The sequence below is a fragment of the Oculina patagonica genome, chromosome 12 (assembly GCF_052425735.1).
Source record: "Oculina patagonica isolate OP01 chromosome 12, crgOcupat, whole genome shotgun sequence".
Classification (NCBI taxonomy): Eukaryota; Metazoa; Cnidaria; class Anthozoa; order Scleractinia; family Oculinidae; genus Oculina; species Oculina patagonica.
Genome location: NC_135769.1, coordinates 27,128,768 through 27,149,187, shown reverse-complemented (window position 1 = coordinate 27,149,187; position 20,420 = coordinate 27,128,768). Strand labels below are relative to the sequence as shown.

Below are 20,420 nucleotides of genomic sequence, written 5' to 3'. Positions count from 1 at the left end.
TTCTGCCCTATTTGCCATTGGGGTATTTTGCAGAATGGCAGTTGAACTCTGAATGCTGAATGCCAAATGAAATATGTTGAACACTGAATGTAAAGGTTAGGTGCAGTGTTTCGATTAGGAATCACATTCGGAATCATGTTCAGCATTTTTCATTTGGCATAATACCCCTGCCATACTGGGCATGAGGGCAGTTACGAGGACGATGGTGATGAACAATAGCACTCATTTAAATTACCTGCTCATTATCAGGGATTGGCTGTTGTCGAGTGGTAAACAAAGCTGACAGATCAACCTAATAAGTAACAAACACACTGTCAATAACACATACACAACAACTTCAGGAAATAGCAAAACAAACCATCCACAGACATAACTAGGCACTTAGTTCAAGTTACCTTTGCAGCCTTTTGGAGTTTGGCTTGGGCCTCCTTGGTTGTTATGTTCTAGATAAAGAAGCAACATAATTAATCATTCACTTAATTACTATAATCGCAATAAAATATTTATTTAAAAGCATTGCAAAGGTTTGTTTGCATGAGGCCAACTCGACTATGAGCTTATTAGGCTCTTTGCATTCCAAAAAAAAAGATGGCCATTCAACACAACAAATGAATAATAATTATTGTAAATGTGATATCTTAAAGTTTGTAGGGAATTGAAGCAGAAAAAATTCAAGCTTCATCTCTGATAGCATTATTAAACTATTTCTTACCGTGACACCCAGCTGTTTTGCAGCCTTTGCAACATAATCAGCACTGAGAGTGTAATCTACAGCAAGCACATCATCCCAGCCAGCAAAACGAGCTTTAAACATCTGTGACTCAGCCCTTAAATTAACAGAGATGTGCCATGATCAGTGGCAGATCTAAGGGAGGGGGGGGGGGGGGATGGGGGCCTGGGCCCCCACCATGTTTTTTAGAACAAATAGAGGCCACAAAGGGCCAAAAAAATATATTTTCGAGAGCACCCCCTTATTCTAGGGTCAGGATCTGCCACTGATGATAATCTGTTTAGAAGGGAGTGTTTGAGTAATCTGGCCTTCAGTACATGACCCTTTCACTCCCAAGACCTGTAGCTTTAAGTTAACCATCAACATGTCCGCAGTGTTGCACAGTTTCTCCCTATGACGAATCCTCTAATGTTACATGGGCTTTAGCAAGATGTAGTGCAACCAAATGGAGAGACAAAGAGGGGGAAAATGGAACAAGGGTAGAGGATGAGTAGAGGCTAAAAACACCTGGCGATTAAACTTAGGGCTGATCATGATTTGATACTTGACGGAGGAAACAAAGTCAGTAGAAGGAATACAATCCTAACAGGGACAGGGATGAGGTAGGGCATGGCAGAGCAGTGCAAAACCGGACAGGATAGGGTTGGGTAGAATAGGGTGGATGGGGCAAAGCAAGGTGGCATAGAATGGGATAGCCATTTTGGGAAAGTGTCAATCATAAAACAAGCAGTTCACAAGCCAAGGTACCCACAATATTTTCTCCAACAAGCAGGTACAAGCAGAGTGGAGAGAAGCCCTACACTTCACAGATCGTGCAAGGTGTTAATGGAATACCTGGTCCTGCAGGGTGGGATAGGATGGGATAGCCATTTTGGGAACGTGGCAATTATATAACCAGCAGTTCACAAGGCAAGGTACCCACAATGTTTTCTCCAACAAGCAGGTACAAGCAGAGTGGAGAGAAGCCCTACACTTCAAAGAACATGCATGGTCGTCATGTTTAATACCTACCCTTGAAGGTTACGTATCTGTATTGTAAATGATGGCCTATCAATCATGGTGTACAGCTCCTGAGAAAGCTTCATTGCTGCAGCACGTACTAGACGGGCTGATTTGCGACCAATCCTTAAAAACAAGACACAAATCTATCAGCATCTTGTAAATGCATTATACTGACTTCAAAAGGAAATAAATTAATTTTATTTAATTATACCTGACTGTCTATTTTATAGCAACACAATAATTAAACCTTTACGTATGGACATTATTTACAATTTGTGTATCTCACTGGCTGTCACTTCATAACTATTTTATAATGTTGAGAAAAAACCTTTTACAGAACAGCTGCATATAAATGCCAAAAAGGGAAAAATTACTGGACGGTAGATATAACACATCACTCTTTACTTACCAAACAAACATCTCTGTATGGCAATCCAAGATATAAACATTCTTAGTTTCAAGCATTTTGGTTGACAATTTCCCACCGTTAGTATCCACTGAAATAAAAGGTGAAGATCATTAAAAATAAATGACAGAGCCACTTATCTTAAACCACCACACATAACATAATCATGGGCATGACTCCTGTCAGAAGATCAGTATTTTGTGTATACATGTACACTGGTTTTTCCTCTTACATCACTGATTGTTAGTCAAAAAAGCCATCCACGGACACAAAACAAAAACAAGAACATATACCTTGAGGTAGCTCCAGGTAGCCAAGCCCTAAGGCAACTTGATAAAGAATAGGAACAGGAGGTGGTTCATTGTACTCTGGTTTCTCCTGAAATGTTAATCAACCAACCAATCAATCAATCAATCAACCAACCAACCAATCAACCAATCAACCAATCAATCAATCAATCAATCAATCGATCGATCGATCGATCGATCGATCGATCAATCGATCGATCAATCAATCAATCAATCAATCAAACAATCAATCAATCAATCAAACAAGCAAGCAACCAAGCAAGCAGTCAGTCAGTCAGTCAAGCTGGTTTCCACTGGTTAAAACTACCAAAAATGTCACAGTTTTCAATCATTTTTAAAAATACTGGGACCTTCATGCAAGATAACCATAACTACATGTACTAAATGTTATTGTCATCAGCAAACATGCTGGTTTCAGACAATGAAACAAAAAAGAAAAGTCTAAGATTAATAATACCACACATTTTCTTCCCACTTTGCTGGCCCATGAAACACACAATTTTGGCTAATCAAACTCCAAGTACCCTTCAGGGACTTTCCCAGTACAAATTCCAATTTTTAAGATCTTCAGATCTTTTATGTGTGTGTTTATCTATCAGGCAATATCTAATGGTCCAGTTTTGAGTCAACCAATGCAAGACCGCTGCAGAAAAAAGATAACTGGTAATGTGCATCTGTACACTATTAGTCTCAATGTAAATTAAAATATTCACAAATGCCGGTGAGGACATCAAGTATTTACATCTCTGTGCATTGTTCCATTTTATGATTCAGCATTTTTTTCTGCTGGTAGTTGTGGTTAGTCTTGGTTAACTCAAAACTGGACTACATGAAATCTATGGTGATTGCAGTGGTTGTTGAATCAGTTTTAAATTTAAATAAATTATTTAAATAAATTATTTACTTACGGTAATAGGGTCTGTTGGACGACCACCAAGTAGTCTCCAAAATTCTCCAGGCTCATCTCCCTAAATTCAAAATTAAAGCATACATGACTGTGTAAGTAAATTGTAGTTATTAATTTGCCCACTGTAGGTGATTAAGAGTTGAACTAAAGCAATGCATTGGATTAATTTACATTTAGGAGTGATTTCAGACAACTTTTAAGTAAAAGAAGGTAGGTAGAGTGTGCATTTGGGCCAAGTGACCCATCAGGCCAAGGATTATCTCTGATTTCTGTACACTATGAGAGTAAAAGGTCTTTCTTGCACTTACAGTTGTGCACATAATTATTTCTCCTTTGTTTTTCCTATCATTCTTGTTTAGCTTCTCAGCGAACAACCTGCAAAGAAACAATTAAATATCATTGTTATGAGCACAGCATAAAGGACAATAACTATAATTTCCATTCTTTCTGTGTGCTAATTTTAGCTCTTTAAAAATGAGAAGTATACAGTTGACTCCATAACATTACCTTCCTTTTGTTTTCATTGTCCCTTTTGCCTAGTACATAAAAAAAGCATGAAAGACCACTAATGAGCAAGGTTGTACAATATAAGCATAATGAACATATTTAATACCAATACATTTATTATATAAAAAAAAACATAATTCAACACAGGTGTGATTACACCTTTAAAACACAGTATTTATTCGGAACCTCGTTAGATCACATTAGCAAAAACTCTGTAAGACAATCATTGCTGAGGGATTCCATATGTAAAAGTTTCGTGATACTGTATAACTTAGTGCAAAGGGTAGCATGGTGAAAATTAGTCAGATTCTCACCCTTTCTCCTGACCAGATGTAGATTTTGAGTCCAGCATCCAATACAAAGGAGCATGTTGGATCCAATGCTGAAGTGCTTACTTCCACCTTACAGGTAAGACAAAATATGTAGGGTAAGTCTGTTATGTCTCTAGGAGTTGGAGGTGTCTGACAGCACCTAGCTACAGTTTCCATGGCAGGAAGTGAGTAGGATTAGGAGTATTGCTACTCACACTAGAGTCAATTGCACAAATACTGTTTAGTGCATTGCAGGGGGGTAAGGCAGGGTGTGGTGGGGTAGGAAGGAGTAAGGAAGAGAAGAGTAAAGTAGTAGAGTAGGGGAGGGTAGGGGTGGGAAGGATAGAGTATAGTAGAGAAGAGAAAAGGGTAGGGTAGGTAGGATAGGGTAGGGAAGAGTACAGTTGTCAAGTAGTGGAGTAGGGTAGGGTAGGGTACAGATGTAGGTAGGGTAGGTAGGTAAGAATAAAGTAGAGTTGGGTAAGGTAGAGATGTATTACAGTAGAGAAGGGTGTGGTCGGGCAGGGTAGGTTTGGGTAGACAGTAGAGTAGAGTAGAGTAGAGTAGAGTAGAGTAGAGTAGAGTAGAGTAGAGTAGAGTAGAGTAGAGTAGAGTAGAGTAGAGTAGAGTAGAGTAGAGTAGAGTAGAGCAGAGCAGAGCAGAGCAGAGCAGCGTAGAGTAGAGAAGAGCAGAGCAGAGTAGAGTAGAGTAGAGTAGAGTAGAGAAGAGCAGAGCAGAGCAGAGTAGAGCAGAGCAGAGCAGAGCAGAGCAGAGCAGAGTAGAGTGTAGCAAAGAGTAGCGTGGCATAGCATAGAGTTGCATAGCATAGCCTTCTCTGCTAATGTTATGCAAATTGCCATAAATACAAATCAAATCAGAAACAAAACTTTGTTAACTGACAAAACAAAACTTACTGGTTCCAGTTGTACTTTAGATTGCTTGAGAATCCTAAACAGCCTGGTTGGGTATATCTAGTAAAACAACAACAAAAAATGATCAAACTACAGAGATGTAATGGAGACTCTCAATCCAGAGTACATCAGGCCATTTGGCCACTGTGCCCCTCCCCCAGAAGACAATCTGTTAACTTACCGGGTCTTCAACAGTGTAAAATCCACTTGCTGTACCACCTACCGTGAGGAAAAAGAACACATACCCATCAAAAACAAAATGGCACATTTCATTACCTAACTAAACACTGAGTTAAAAACAAGTTAAAAAGTAACCAATTGTTCCCTATATTTGCTTAGGCGCTACCTATATTTTAACATAAAACCACATACCCTCAACATAGCTGATACCATTTTCAAATAGTTCTGAAAACTCCTCTGATTCCTCTCCTTGTTCCTCACGCTGTAATAAATAGAAAAGATGATGAGCTGTTGTCTGAAATCAGTAGTCCTTGCCCAAGTTATACAGGCTTTTGTCACAAATGACAGATTCAAGCTTTTATAAAAAGATAATTTACGTATGAATTACTCACCACAGTGCGTGTTTCTGCACCCAGGAAATTTCTCAGATTCACAGCATGGATAGCTGAACAAGCCTTCTTGTCAAGCTGAAGAACACAATTAAACAGTCAGGAATGTGGACTGTACATAACACTTTGGTGGGCACTACACTGCATTCTCTTTATAAAGCAATGTTTTAACTCTTTACAAAAACAGATAGTTTCAATTTAATCCCATCTCCCAACTAACCACCAATAAAAAATTATTATAATGGGGTATTAACATCTCAACAGCACAATTAGTTCGTGTTATCGCTGGTTTGCAACACTTACCGATGCTTCTTTTCCAATCCAGTAAAATATTTGCCAGTCTAACTGATCTGTGTCATCAAAGCTAGTCTATGGATGAATAATGTATCAAGAAAACACAAAAATCAATACCTGTCATGCACTGCTGAAACCCTAAACACGATCACAGAAACATTCTGCAGCAACACAAACAGTACATAATTTGAATTCAGTGAAATTTGATGTACAAACCTTTAGCACAATGTAGCAGTCTGCTTCATAAAATTTCCCATAAAACACTACAGAGAGAAACAAAGATTCTTTACATTAACAGTGATCGACCTTGACTTACTAGTCATTGTGCTAGTGAGGTCATAAATTTACTAGCCAACAGTATCAGCTGGTAGCCAAGCCTGTGCTCGAGTTTTCGATCCCCGCCCCCCCCCCCCCTGCCCCCTGCCACCAACTCGATCCAGGGTCCAACATACACACCTACAGCCCCACATGCAGTAGCTGGTAACATAATTTGAAGATATTCTACAATATTCATGACAGAATTTACACAACCATATCTTACATTCGTCAACAGAAACTGGCAAGAAATTTTCAATCTGCCACACCGTCAGACCTGCAAAAAGAAAGCATTTTAATGGTAAGAGAAAAACAAATGTTACCAAGTATCTTGTCGCATAAAATTACCTTATTCATACTAATTTTCCAGCGTGCTTAAAGTGCCTATGAAATGAAAACCAAGTTGAACTCATATGAAAGGCCTTTCAAAATGAAGAAAGATGGTGTTTTCCTTTTCCTGATATCTTTTCTCGTTCCAGAGATATTAACGATTTTGTTTGACAGTAATTGGTGTAAAAACACAACATCAGTAGTATCTCTGTAAATACTAAAGCAAAGTAATTGAAACTTGGCACCAGTATTGTACCTTAAGAAATACACTACATGTTCATATCTTGGTGTTGCTATGGCAACACTCTCGGTTCCAGATCTCTTTCATGCGGATATGGCAATCCCGGGTTTTGATCCATTTCAAACCTCATCTCCCATCTTTAGGGTCATTTGGGTATCTAGCGCAATGAGCACATCACCTATGTTTGGAATGACACTGTTTACTTCTCCCTGTAAAGCCATAAATCGTGATATTTGATTCAAAGAAGAAAGACTGGAACCAAAAGTGTTGCCATAGCAACATAAACATATGTACCAAGTGGTGTCTTTCTTAGAGTACAATACTGGTGCCAAGTTTCAACTACTTTGCTTTAGTATTTACAGAGATACTAATGATTTTGTGTTTTTACACCAATTACTGTCAAACTTATGACATAATACAAAATCGCTAATATCTCTGGAACGAGAAAAGATATCAGGAAAAGGAAAACCCCATCTTTCTTCACTTTGAAAGGCCTTTCATATGAGTTCAACTTGGTTTTCATTTCATAGGCACTTTAATTTTAAAAATTAGAGCAAAAGTGCATTAAATTTAGCTTTTTTGTCAGTGTGCTATGGAGTAGTCGTCAGAGACTAAGGAACTACTGGAAATATACAAAGGTCTGGTTCAACGTTCCTACAAGGAGCTTGCAAACTGAAACTTTGGTGACTGTACTAAAGAGATTTTGGCTGATATACAAGCTGAAGAAAACAGTAATCATAGGATAGGTTCTAGTCGAAAACAAGACAGAAAGATATTTTCAAGGATAGATAGTTGCCATTCCAAACATTTAAAATTTATATTGTTTTGGTATATAATATGGTATTAATTTTCGTGTTTGAATTTTGTGCAATGTTTTTTCGCACATATTAAATTTCATGATTATTTTGAAATCATGAAAATTACGAAAATAAGTAAGAATAAGGTATGTTGTTCGGGAGGCGCGGTGGCCTAATGGTTAGCACGCTCGCCTCCGAGTCGAACGGCCCGGGTTCGAGGCCTGGCCTGGTGTTCTTGGGCAAGACACTTTAATCTCACAGTGCCTCTCTCCACCAAGGTGTATAAATGGGTACCGGCGAATTTACTGCTGGGGGTAACCCTGCGATGGACTAGCATCCCATCCAGTGGGGAGTAGCATTACTCCTAGTCGCTTAATGCTACGGAAACCGAGATAAGCTCCGGCCTGTATGGGCCACTAGGCTCAAAGCAGACTTATACTTTTTTCTTTTTAAGGTATGTTGTTCACATTAGAAGAACACAGAAAATAATCAACAAATTGAAATAATAACTGTCTTGATATATTGCCAAATTCCAGAACTATCATTAAAGGAGAGTTAGCATTTTCATCTCACCAGGTTCATGGCCAGTGTCATCGTTAAAGAAATCATGATAATTTAAATTGGGCTTCACCAATGCTTCATTCCACTTCCTTCCTCTACGATAAAAAAAGATTAAAAAATGATTACTGTACTCATCAAGATCTGTTGTTATTTAGGCAACAACAAACCTTCATGGCATTTATGGCCGATAGGTTAATGAGGGTTTGAAGCTATCACCCAGGATGATTTCTGATTACAGAGGATTTCTTAAATCCTCACAGCTATGAACACAACTTATTAAGCAGTTGCAAAAATAAAGCCTGAAAAAATCAGACTTGCCGGGACTTGAACCCTGACCTCTGCGATACAGGATTTCTTATTACAAACTTTAATTAAGGTAATGATAATAATGATAATGATAATGAATTTATATAGCGCATCTTTCATATATATATGTTCAAATGCGCTGTACACATACTGTAATTTACTCGTTCCACTCCTTCCATATATGATTAAATTGAGGTGTGCTGATTTTTACATCAAGAATTCAACTGTTATCAGTGATCAACTTACTTTAGAAGCTTCTCAGGCTCATCTATGCTTTGCTGAAATATAACAAACAGACAACCAACATTGAGTTCACATAATATGACCAAGAAATCAGCGAACAATATGGGATCTGTTTCCTTACTGTTTCCTTATAGTCATCAACTTTTGGGTAGGTCAGTTGTGTCAGTGACAGTGTTTAAAACATAATTCTGAAGAATTTGGCTTTCAGTTACACTTTTTTCCTATTCAAGTGAGCTGAGGTCAGTCACTCTCGAGCCCCACCTACTTAAATGCACTACATGGTAATTGTAAAACATTTAGTCCCCATCAATCACTGATCACTTACCCTTTTGCCCAATTTCTTGTTCCTTCCACTGACTTTTTTCTCTTCAGCATCTTCTACCATTCCCTATGGACATTCAGTAAAACACATTAAATCTACTACATCACTGTTGACCCAACCATACAAAAACCACAAGCAAGCAACTCCTTAGCCAACAGTACTAGTCCCACGATTAAATGATGACGGGGGCAAGGCTGCTGAAATTTTGAGGACTGCCTCAAATTTGTTCCCGAATAGCCATCCAGTCCCTCTTTCTTTCAACTATAGTCCATTACCTTTAGTTCGTCTGATTGGCTCTGGTGGTGTCTTGCTCTCATTCGCAACTGGAAAAAATCAAATCATAGCAAAAAGTTGTTAGTATCAGCAATATGGACCACTTGGCCTATGATCGATAGTCACCTTTCATTCATAAGTGTTGTACATAAGGCCTTGGTTGGTCAAAAGTTGGATAACACCATCCACCCGATAAATCAATATCCAGTGGATAGTGTTGTTTGTTTTGTTAACTCTTATCCATTGTATAGCAATTTATCTGGTGGATAGCCTTATCCACTCTTTGGACAACTGAGGCCTTCCAAGGGGTTTTGGCGACAGTCGACATTGCTCCAAAATTGTAGCAACAATTTTGCTCCACAGCACCAACAGCCGACAGAAAATAGCACTGAAAGGGTGTATATTTGCAACAGCGACAACGTTTTCCTCACCAGATAGCCGTCAGGTGAGTTGGAAACGAGCGACAAAGCGACATCAGAAACCCCCTTGGAAGGCCTCACAACTAGGCCCAGAGTTAACAAGCATATAAATTCCAAAAAAAACTGCATTCAAGAAAATAAGTGTACCGTATTTATTCGATTAAACGCCACCCTTGAATAAACGCCACATTTTTAGAGCAAAAATATTAATAAACACTGCCCTTGAATAAACACTGCATTATGATGCAGCATTTATTCGAATAATAGACTCAATAAGCAAATCCAGTAATTATCAAACTTGAGCAAGTCTGAAATAATTATCTTCCTTGATTGTAACAATGTTTTAAGATATTAAAAATGATTTTTGAGACAAGCACTATAACATGTTTCTGTTTTTAAAGTTTAAATGTTCAGTTACCATGCTATTATTTGCAAGAAATGAATTGAATTTTAAATAAATGCCGCCTCCTATAAATGCCACCCTCGAATAAACGCCGCACTCGAATCACGAAAAATTTAATAAACGCTGCACATGCTGTAACCGGATATTTTGTATACTTGAAAATTAAAGGTATGTTCAAACCTAGAGTTCAGAGTTCAACACCTCCTATATTACATTTGAAACACAACTAAAGTTTTCATGATACCCATTGTTAAATATTATGCCTTCATTACCAGCCAATGTGCCCAATAATTGTGTTATATCAACTCACCTTCCTTGCATAAGAATCTTTATGAGCTGAAAATGAAATCAAAATAATCCTTTAATTCCACATACTGCTTAAAACTTACAGAACTAAATACAATTAAATAAAATACCAGGACAATGCTTGACAATGCAATTGTCAGGGAAACTTCTATGCTAATCACAAGTCAGCCCTTGCTTTACAAATTGTATCAGTTTTCAGTCTTGTTATTTTGATCCCAAATGTCACCAAATGAACAGACCGAAATTCAACTTGACATAGTTTGCTGTACTTACGCAGTGGTGGCGGTGGGGCCCCTGTGGCCATCCTCAGTTGGGTCTGTAGTGTGAAGTCCACATTATAGAACTCTGGACCACTCCCTAAATCATCAGGGACAGGTTTAGGAGGCATTTCCAGCTCAGGGTTGTTGCGGACGTCGAGCTCCTACAGTATAATTAACACAAACATATAAACATAATGTTATATTGAAACTCACTATGTGTTAAAGTATGATCATTTCTCTCAGCCTCGAGCTATCAGCATCTTAATTTTAAATGAAAAACAGTCCTAGCCACAAGAACAAGCTGTAGGTACTAAATAACAAGGGGAAATTGTTTGATATAATTTAAACATATGTTCTTGAAATGTTGCAAACTAACAAGGAGAATTTGTATTTTGACATAAGGGCTTGTAAGGTAAAAAAATCTTCAAAAAAAGTAAAGAATTGCAGAAATAATGAATTTGTGCTTCTACCTCCATGTTTGTTAGAAAGTGTATTCCTTCTGGGAGAGTAAACAAGCAGTTTGTGTGAAGAATCAGTTTACGTAGCTTTAGGCACCTGTTGAAATAAATTCAAGTCAAGTTAAGGGGGCTCACAACAGTTTTAAGGTTTTTTAGCACTTTTACATTTAAAGGATTCAATAAAACAAAATAACATTTCTTTTTACAATTTCTTGGGAATAGCTACTAGTTCGATCGTCAGTGAACCGAAATATAATCATATGACGTCATCACCTGTTACCATAGCAACAGGATATGGGTGTAAATAGGAGCCATCATGGAGCTTCTAACGTTAATAGCGCAAAAATTAACTCGGTGACCCCTATTTTTCTGAATCTTATCCAATTCTACATAAAAAGAAGAGCAATTATAAAGAGTTTAAAAAAATTCTCTGGGCAAGAGCAGATTTTATGTAATTACTTAAAACCATAATTTTTGACTGGCTAACAATCCGGTCCAGAGAATTTTTTTAAATTTCACCTGTAGTTTTCTCTCAGGCCACATTATCTAATTTTGAAATAAAAAAGTAGGGTCACCGGACTTGTTTTTCAGTTAAATTACTTCGCGTTTCAAGAAAAGCCACGTGTGATCCAAGCGCGTTTTAAAATCTGGCATTTACAAGATCCCATCTTTCGCATGCGTAAACGTTGTCTGCTGGTCAATGCCCTCGATTTTCTTAGAAGAGTCGCTTGCTCGCTTTCATATTTATCAGTCATTAAGTTGACCTGTAAATCGAAGTGCCGTTAATAAATGCAGTAAACTAAAGCCACAGACAAAGCCGCTTAAGGAAAGATAGAGAAGTAAACGTGTATTGCATGCTTTAGTTTCGGGAATTTCGTAGGTTTGGTTGGAAGTCCACTCCGGGGTCTACACGATCGATCGCAGCGCATACATAAAATTTTCTCCTCAGCAATACAATACAATCAGGGTTCAAAATAAAATTTCGTTTTTAGCCTGAATTTGTCGGCTTTTTTTTTTGTCAAGGCTCATTTTTTCCCGGCTGTTAGGTTAGAGAGCTATGCATTTTCAAGGGACACAACCATCTGCATACATGACGTACCCAGATGCATTCTGGGGCGATTTCAAACACAGTCGGCCATTTGCAACTTTTCCAAAGTGATAGAATATTTTACGGCAAAGCAAAAGAATGGATTGGAGCAATGTGACTTCTTTTCCTATTTTGAATGTTTGAGGAGCAAATAAGATCTTCAATATAATTTTCTGGAGGGACATCGTTATTCATCTTAACACAGAAATGAAAACTGTAAAACCAGACGTTTTCGTCGACAAAGAAATTTTGGTCGCATTAGCGACCAGTGAGTCGCCCTTTCTAGCCCTGTAGCTGCTTTATTGTCTGATATGAAATGTTTACTTCAACATTACCGCAACTTTGATTTAAAGTTGGCCGATCAAGGCACAATATTTTATTTCTTCGGTGGAAAGTAGCCGGCAAGTGTCGTCAGAGTGCCGGCTACCGCCGACAGCAGGCTGCTATTTTGAACCCTGTACAATACAAAACCTTTATTTATTTATACACGATGGGATAAAAAAGCTACATAGCTTGTGGGGTCGTGTGTAAATAGAACATTAAAACTAGTAGATAAAAAACATTAAAGCTATATTAAGGTAAAAAAAAAAAATCAGCACAAAAATCAGTCGATCAGCACCACGTATGCTGATCGACAAACATTTTTTTTCAGCTAATAGTAACAATAAAGACTCTTTGCGGCTAAAAATGTCCTGGAAAAGCGATTTTCTCTGAAAACTGGACAAAAATAGACTTCGACAAAAAATTTACGCGCCGCCATGTTTGTTTTTCTTTTTCATGGCTGAAAAATCCCGCGAGTGACGCGCGTGATTCGCGAGGTTTGGACCCAGGCCTCAGGCGACCGTAAAACTATTGTGAGCCTCCTTAAATAATCCAGTGAGTATGAACTTACAAATTTACTTTAAATGTTCTATTCCCTTTCCAACATACCTGCATAATCCCTCTGGAATGCATTCCAGTTTATTGCATGCTGCCATGAAAATTTCCTGTAAAGAAAATAATAAAAAAACCCATTAAATAACAGAAGAGCCCAGTTGAAGTAGTAAAAAGCATTTACTGAATTTTGACAATCTACTTACCAGGTTATACAGTTTTCCAATCCCAGTAGGCAGTCCCTCAAAGTTGATGTTGTTTCCTGTCAAAAAAATCACAAGTTATAGTGGATAATACCAAATTTCAATAACTGAAAGGTGTACAGGAAAATATTCAAAGAACAAGAAAACATTCTACAGATTGTCATCAAATATTTGAACATGAGCTACCAGCATCTAACTTCTCATAATATCACTGCACTTTAGAGTCCTTTTCAAGTGTCTTAAATGTAGCACCCAATCTGCTTTTTGATTTTTCCAATAACAACTACTATTTGCATTGGCTGCCTCTAAACAATCACTAAAAAGTTCCTCTGTGAAAGCCTAGCAAATACATATCTTGTTTCTAGCTCTAATACTCACCATTAATGAACAATCTCTTTAGGGCCACAAGTTTACAAAGTGCTGCCTAAACAAAATAAAGCCAGACAGTAGATGAGGAGATGAAATGTAAAACTCAACATCAAATGGACGAGGGACTTGTTTACCTTGAAGTTGATAAACTAAAATATTATTAACCACTGCTTTACATTTTTAAAAACAGGTGTTACTTTAAGATCTTTACCCAGGTCCAGCCAACCACAAGTTGCCAACACCACCAAGTAAAAGGTAAAGTCTGTCTCCGAGCCAGGAGGCCCATACAGCCGGAGCTTATCCCGGTTTCCGTAGCATTATTGCTACTCCCCCCTAGATGGGATGCTAGTCCATCGCAGGGTTACCCCCCAGCAGTAAATTTGCCGGTACCCATTTATACACCTGGGTGGAGAGAGGCACTGTGAGAGTAAAGTGTCTTGCCCAAGAACACAACGCAGCGCCCCGGCCAGGCCTCCAACCCAGGCCGTTCGACTCGGAGTCGAGCGCGCTAACTATTAGGCCACCGCGCCTCCCACAACACCACCAAGTAGCTATTTAAAACAACTTTTATTCCACCGTCATTTTGTTTATTTTTTTTATTTTTTTTTTGTATTTTGTTTGTTTATTGTTTTACTACATAAAATTACAGCAAAAAAAGAAATGTACAGCACAAAAAAAGGAAAATACAGTTATTTACGCAAAAAAAAAAGGTTACAAATTTTCGAGTTTACAGAACATACAATTTAACATAGCTAATTTAAATTACAAAGTGACAGGTTACAAAATAACAGGGTTTACAAAGGCCAACAACTTAGGTATATTACAGCAGTCTGATATGTAATTTGCAGGATAATTTAAAAAATAGTGACAACAACTTATCAAGGAGAGATAAGTGGGAGTAGAGGTTCCCACTTTTCATAATGAAAACCAACTTTATTATTTTCTCTCGCAATAGAACGTTCTATATAATATGTATTCTTAATTTTTTCTGTTAAAAGCAGAATAGATAATGCAGTTTTGTTTAGTTTACAACGATACAGAAAGTATTTGCTTTCCAGGATAATGTAATTTGTCAAGTTATTGTGAGTTTTTACGTCTTGGTTTCCGAAAAAGATATCTTTTATGTGTAGAGGTGTAGAGGTCTGCTCCACTTCAGTTTTTCTCCGAAAGTAGAGCATACTTCACTCCAAAAAACTTGAACTCTCGGGCAGAGGAAAAGAAAATGTTCTATGGTTTCTATATCATTTTCGCAGAAATGACATAGAGGAGATTCAATTTTCTTAAACTTACAGAGCATGTCATTTGTATATAAGATTCTATTAAGTATCTTATACTGAAATTCCCGCAGTTTTGTGCTTAGTGTTGCTCTTATAGATGTTAGATAAATTTTGTTCCATTCCAATTGAGACTCTTCGGTGTTAAAGCTTTCTTCATATTTCTTCCTAGCAGTAGGTTTTGTGCAAACTTTTGAGACGAATTTATTATAAAGCGATTTCGACTGAACGTTTTCAAGTGGGATTATATTACTTTCGTAAATTATATTAAAAGAATTAGGCTCAAAGGGAGAGGTGAGATGCGCTATAGATGATTTACTACCATTTAACAGGTTCCGCCATACCAGAGGCATGGCGTCCAGCATACTAATCAATAAATACATGTCGCTGGGGGATAGAATAGATCTCAGAGGCTCCGTCATTTTGTTTATTAGCAATACAGTATATCTAAACAGATTCAAATCACTCACTGGAATTCCTGTAAGTTGATTTCTTGATAAGTTCAATGTCTCTATCTGGGTCCATGTGTCTGCAAGAACAAGACATTTCTTTTAGTAGCTAGAAATAAACAACCTTAGCACAATCAGGTAATCATGCCATTCCTTACAAAGAAGACATCTTGAGATCCAAGCCACATAATTCCATGCTGATGATATAGCACTACAGATATTCATGTAGTGTAAATGTTGCAGTTAATTTTTTATCTCAGTTAATTTTTTTTTTAACCAGTTAGTTTTTTTTTCTAACTAGTTTTTTTTTTAAATTCTAGGTTAATAAGTAGAAAAAGTTGAAAACCTCCCCTCCCTTGATATCTCATGCCCCCCCCCCCATCCTTACTAACCCTCCCCTACTATCTGCTATTATTCCCCTCCCCTAAGTACTATCATTTTTTTGTGTGGACTTTAAAGTCTACACATTGTTGTCATGCAGTTTTTTCCGATTGGGGGGTCACTTTCCGTGATAACTCGGGTTAGTGCTTTCGGAAGTTTTCGACAGTGATCGGAGGATCCGAAGTTTCGGAGAGATGGGCAGCCAAGGCAGTAAACCCAGAAATTCGATCAGTATCGAGTAAGTCGCACTTTATTCTTGAATCTAGAAGCCTTTTTTGACACAGCTTTCGAAGAACGTGTGGTGGCTGGAAAATATACATCAAGGAACAACTTCAAAGGCAGCGGTGGCGTAGATGAAAAGTGAAATAACAATCACGACGGCTGAAATCTTCATATCTAATGAGCTGAACAACTGCGGTCATAGGTCACGTTTCTTGTTTTTCACACTTTTGACTCACTTTCCACAGTTTTTGTTTCTCTGTGAGGCTTGAGCATTTTTGATTCGCATATTAAAACGAATCAAATGTCTGGTTATTTATTTATTTCAGCTTTGCCAAACACAATGAATGCACAACGAGTTGTATCAAAACAAGTTCGCTGATCATGTTGTTTTACTTGTCTTGGACTCCGGGATATAATTCACCAGCTCCATTTCTCTCAAGTAGTATATTTAACAAAAGACCGATGTCGAATTCAGAACTGAACTAAAACATTGTCATGAAAAGAATAAAAATAACATCGAACCGTAGAATATGCATATATCCAAACCGTGCGACAAAATAATTTAATTGTCGGTTCAAATAACGTCCTTCGCCGCCTCTCAAAACACCGACTTCAAGTGAATATTTCGTAAACAGAAAAATATATTTCTCCGCCTTTCTACGCAAGCTACTAAGAAATTATTTGTGAAAGCTTATTGAAAAGTTCTTATTCCAAAAAGGTTAAAAAAGAACTCATTGAAAGAAAATAAGTTTTTCGATGAGTTGTTTACACAAGCTTTACACAAAAAGTAAGGGTTGTGTAAACAAGCGATGCGAGACAGTTCACGTGCTTCACGCAACATTTCTTTTTTTAATGAAAATAGTATCCTATCTTGCTAGCGGTAAGGAAAGGCTTTTGGTCTAATAACTGCTGTTCTTGTAGGATTCTAGGTTTTTATTTGCATGAAAAAAGGCATTTGTCGTGAACGACGTGACAAAGGGTCACACCACGCTCCTTCACATTGCGTGACATCCCAAGCGGCAATGGTAACGTTTGTTTCTTGAAGCGTAGTACATAAGACAAGTAATCTTTGTTGTTCCAACAGTCTTGTAAATAATAAATTGATTGACAAGTTCTTTGTTTTTTCGCCTTGTATCTCGAATTACTCGATTCGAAACTTGAAGTTGTTGACTGCTACAGTAACTCATTGATTAATTCATAATGTCAACTTTTATTCAAATGAAAGTCCACACATGTTCGCATAGCGGACTCACTTTTACTGTTATTTTCTTTTTTACTAACCTGCACTGGATTTGAACTCTCAACCTCTGGATTTGCTGTCCAACCTCTTATCCACCTTTGCCACGTAGGAAACGTTGGGTGAACCACTATTTTTTTAAAATATATGATACCCTTACCCTAACCCCATTATTTAACTAGTTAAAAAAAATCAACTAGTTAGAAAAAACTAACTAGTTAAAATAAAAAATTAACTGAGATCAAAAATTAACTGCAACATAAACATGATCTTGTTTAGGGTAATCGTGTCCAAAATCAGAACTGTCATTATCAGCTGGATTTTTTTTTCCTCTATTAAGCTCCCCTTCTTATAAGCCATCCCACCCTTGGGACAGCAAACCCCTGGACCCTGGATTGCTGTACGGGAATGAAGGGGGTGACTATTTTCTTAGGTGAGACAGCAAGGTTTGGAGCAGGTGGGCATCAGGGTTCTGCACCCTGGCAAAGTATCAGCAAGGCCCTATTCTCTATGGTAAACTGAAGTTGGTTCCGATGTTGAAAACAGCCGGGCCAAGTTGTGTTCACAGCTGGTCAATTTGCCCAGTGACTGGCCCTAAATGCAACCGCTGCATGTAAGCTTGCAACAGCTCTTTAGGCTCTGGAGTCTGGACGCTTTTGGTATATTGTGTACTTCTAACTTTTAGTTATCTTTATTTAACTAACCAATGAGTGTAGACACTTCAGTGATCTGGTTGTGTGACAGGTTGACCCTCTTCAGGCTTGCAATCAGGTACACAGGCTCTGGAACTACAGTACAAAGAAGAAGAATAGAATGCATTTTCAGTCTGTCAGTGGAAATTCACAAACAATTTTAACCTGGCAGAAGTATTCAAAACAAGTACATGTATGAAGTCCTTCAATGAATAAGATGCACTACGTTTACTGGCTTCTTATCTGGAGAAAATTAATAAAAAAATGTTTTTCTTTCATGAGGGAAGGCATGACAGTAAAATAATTTAGAACTGTATCCTTTCCATTTCTTGTTCTACCAACATTAGTTAATGTGAAGCCATTAGCCTTCAGATTATATGAAAGCTGTACATATTCACTAGCCCTGACTCCATGTATTTTACAACCACACAACTGGAATATGTACAATGTAAATCCTTACCTCTTGGAAGATCATTATATGATAAATCCAGGTCTGAAATTAACACAGCAAAATACACATGTACATCAATTTAACAATAATATTCTATTCAAAGGATTTCAACATAAAAGAACCAGTTATTAAAAGTTCACAATATGTAGTCAACCATATCATCCTTAAGAGCAATCGCAAGGTAAAATCTATTTTTAAGTGGCTGACCATGGAACTCTGATTAATGAAACTCTGACTGGTTCCATTAGCATTAAATGACCAGGAGTATTTTTAGCTCCCCACCCCCACCCTTAATGGATTGCTAGTCTATTACAGGGTTACCCCCTTAGCATTAATTTGCTAGTACCTATTTATACACCTGGGCGGAGAGAGCTGCTATGAAAGTAAAGTGTCTTGCGCAAGAACACAACACAATGACCCCAACCAGGCACAAACATGGATTGCTCGATTCAGAGTCTAGTGAGCTACCCATTAGGCCACCATGCCTCCCACAATAGATGGGCAGTAGGTAATTTTTTAATAACCTAGTTAAGATGATGCAGACAATGAGAATTCAGAAACTCATCATTAACAAGAACTCTCCTCCCTCCAAAAAATATTTTCTAATTTTACATTATATAAAAGTTAAGTTCTGATGTACCTGTAAGGTTGACAAGGCCTTCCAATTTGTTTGGCATGTTTGTTATTGTTCTCTAAAATGATACAGATTTAATATGGCAAATTTATTAAATTGATTAGAAATTGCAACCCTCCAAGTTAAGACCATTTTAGTCGCCATGGCGACTAAATTGGAATGGAAGTCGCCAGCCAGGCCACTAAATTTGGGAAGAAGGATTGAAAGCGTTTGCTTAATTTAGCAACTAAAATTTTTCACTAGCGACCAAACTTGGGCAGTCGGTGGCCAAATGCCCACTAAGGAAAAAAATAAACTTGGAGGGTTGAATTGGCATAGATACATAAGAAAAGATGGTAATACAGCATCAAATAATAAGCAGATTAAAATCCTCACAACAGGTGTTCATCAGCAATATAACTTCATCACTTGCTACATTAACAACTACCTAGTTTATGGAAGAACAAAAAAATGAACAAACGAATGACCAATCAACCGACTGACCAAATGTTCAGATGGACAGACACATGGACAAATGAATGACCAATCAACCGACTGACCAAATGTTCAGACGGACAGACACATGGACAAACGAATAACCAATCAATCAAGCAATCCACTACGTTTTACATGTCTCAGGGTGACATGAAACTGGACACTTAAAACTGGAATTCAGAACTGATACACAGTTACAAAAAAAAAAACACAAATAAATAATTAAAATGTTTACCTGTGTGTTCCTCAAGTGAAGAGTGTGCAGCTGGGTTAGAGAAGGTAGCTGCCTGTTTGTTCCAAAAAACGTAGTTATTATGGTAATCGAACAGCTCTATGTCATACTTACATTTACTTAATCAAAGTCTCGTCAAGATATTGACGTTTTTGCATGAAGTATGAGTCGAAGGTTTATCCTGTGCATTGTTCTTCGAACTTATCATTACAGTTTCTTTGTAGTTTAGTTTAACAATTTCCTATCTTCGCGGGGGAAATGCAGCCATATAATTTTGTCAAAAATGGCTCGTCCGCGCCGGGTATTTATACACATATTCCTTAACATTACACAAATAAACAGTGCAAATTTCACCGAGATCTGACAATTCTATACTTGCAAAGACCTTTCAAGGCAGTCGATTACGGCAGCGAAATTAGCAAATGAAACAGCAAAATATGCGTTCCACGCTTTGTTTTTGCGATGCCATATTTGAATTGTTATAGGTAGACCGCTGTTCAATGTGTTCAAGGCCGTATCGTTACGATTGCTCCACGAAAAAGCACGAAAAAAAATACGGATATTTCCGACTACTTTCGGAGAAAACATTGCGCATATAATTGCGGCGTAAATAACTCGTTACACTCAAGCTGCGTTTTGTCTAGGCTCTGCGAGGGTCGGATA

General features: G+C 37.7%; 1 protein-coding gene across 2 annotated transcripts in view; it reads right to left on the bottom strand.

The window, feature by feature from the left end:
- The window catches only part of LOC144632987 (protein flightless-1 homolog), a 38,607-nt gene that overhangs the window by 10,112 nt on the left and 8,075 nt on the right, over positions 1–20,420 (bottom strand). For both annotated transcript variants that reach the window (XM_078491746.1, XM_078491747.1), the window contains exons 10-41: positions 19,761–19,812; positions 19,058–19,109; positions 18,427–18,459; positions 17,979–18,062; positions 15,456–15,514; positions 13,721–13,766; positions 13,346–13,401; positions 13,197–13,252; positions 11,192–11,276; positions 10,735–10,882; positions 10,466–10,491; positions 9,336–9,383; positions 9,064–9,126; positions 8,742–8,773; positions 8,202–8,284; positions 6,487–6,537; positions 6,162–6,208; positions 5,955–6,020; positions 5,655–5,729; positions 5,455–5,524; positions 5,264–5,301; positions 5,086–5,142; positions 4,175–4,261; positions 3,861–3,889; positions 3,662–3,728; positions 3,355–3,414; positions 2,432–2,516; positions 2,142–2,229; positions 1,742–1,855; positions 713–827; positions 396–443; positions 236–292 (exon numbers count right to left, since the gene is read on the bottom strand). In XM_078491746.1, the coding sequence (XP_078347872.1) occupies positions 236–292; positions 396–443; positions 713–827; positions 1,742–1,855; positions 2,142–2,229; positions 2,432–2,516; positions 3,355–3,414; positions 3,662–3,728; positions 3,861–3,889; positions 4,175–4,261; positions 5,086–5,142; positions 5,264–5,301; positions 5,455–5,524; positions 5,655–5,729; positions 5,955–6,020; positions 6,162–6,208; positions 6,487–6,537; positions 8,202–8,284; positions 8,742–8,773; positions 9,064–9,126; positions 9,336–9,383; positions 10,466–10,491; positions 10,735–10,882; positions 11,192–11,276; positions 13,197–13,252; positions 13,346–13,401; positions 13,721–13,766; positions 15,456–15,514; positions 17,979–18,062; positions 18,427–18,459; positions 19,058–19,109; positions 19,761–19,812 (2,077 nt within the window). The remainder of the gene's footprint in view (positions 1–235; positions 293–395; positions 444–712; positions 828–1,741; positions 1,856–2,141; positions 2,230–2,431; positions 2,517–3,354; positions 3,415–3,661; positions 3,729–3,860; positions 3,890–4,174; positions 4,262–5,085; positions 5,143–5,263; positions 5,302–5,454; positions 5,525–5,654; positions 5,730–5,954; positions 6,021–6,161; positions 6,209–6,486; positions 6,538–8,201; positions 8,285–8,741; positions 8,774–9,063; positions 9,127–9,335; positions 9,384–10,465; positions 10,492–10,734; positions 10,883–11,191; positions 11,277–13,196; positions 13,253–13,345; positions 13,402–13,720; positions 13,767–15,455; positions 15,515–17,978; positions 18,063–18,426; positions 18,460–19,057; positions 19,110–19,760; positions 19,813–20,420) is intronic.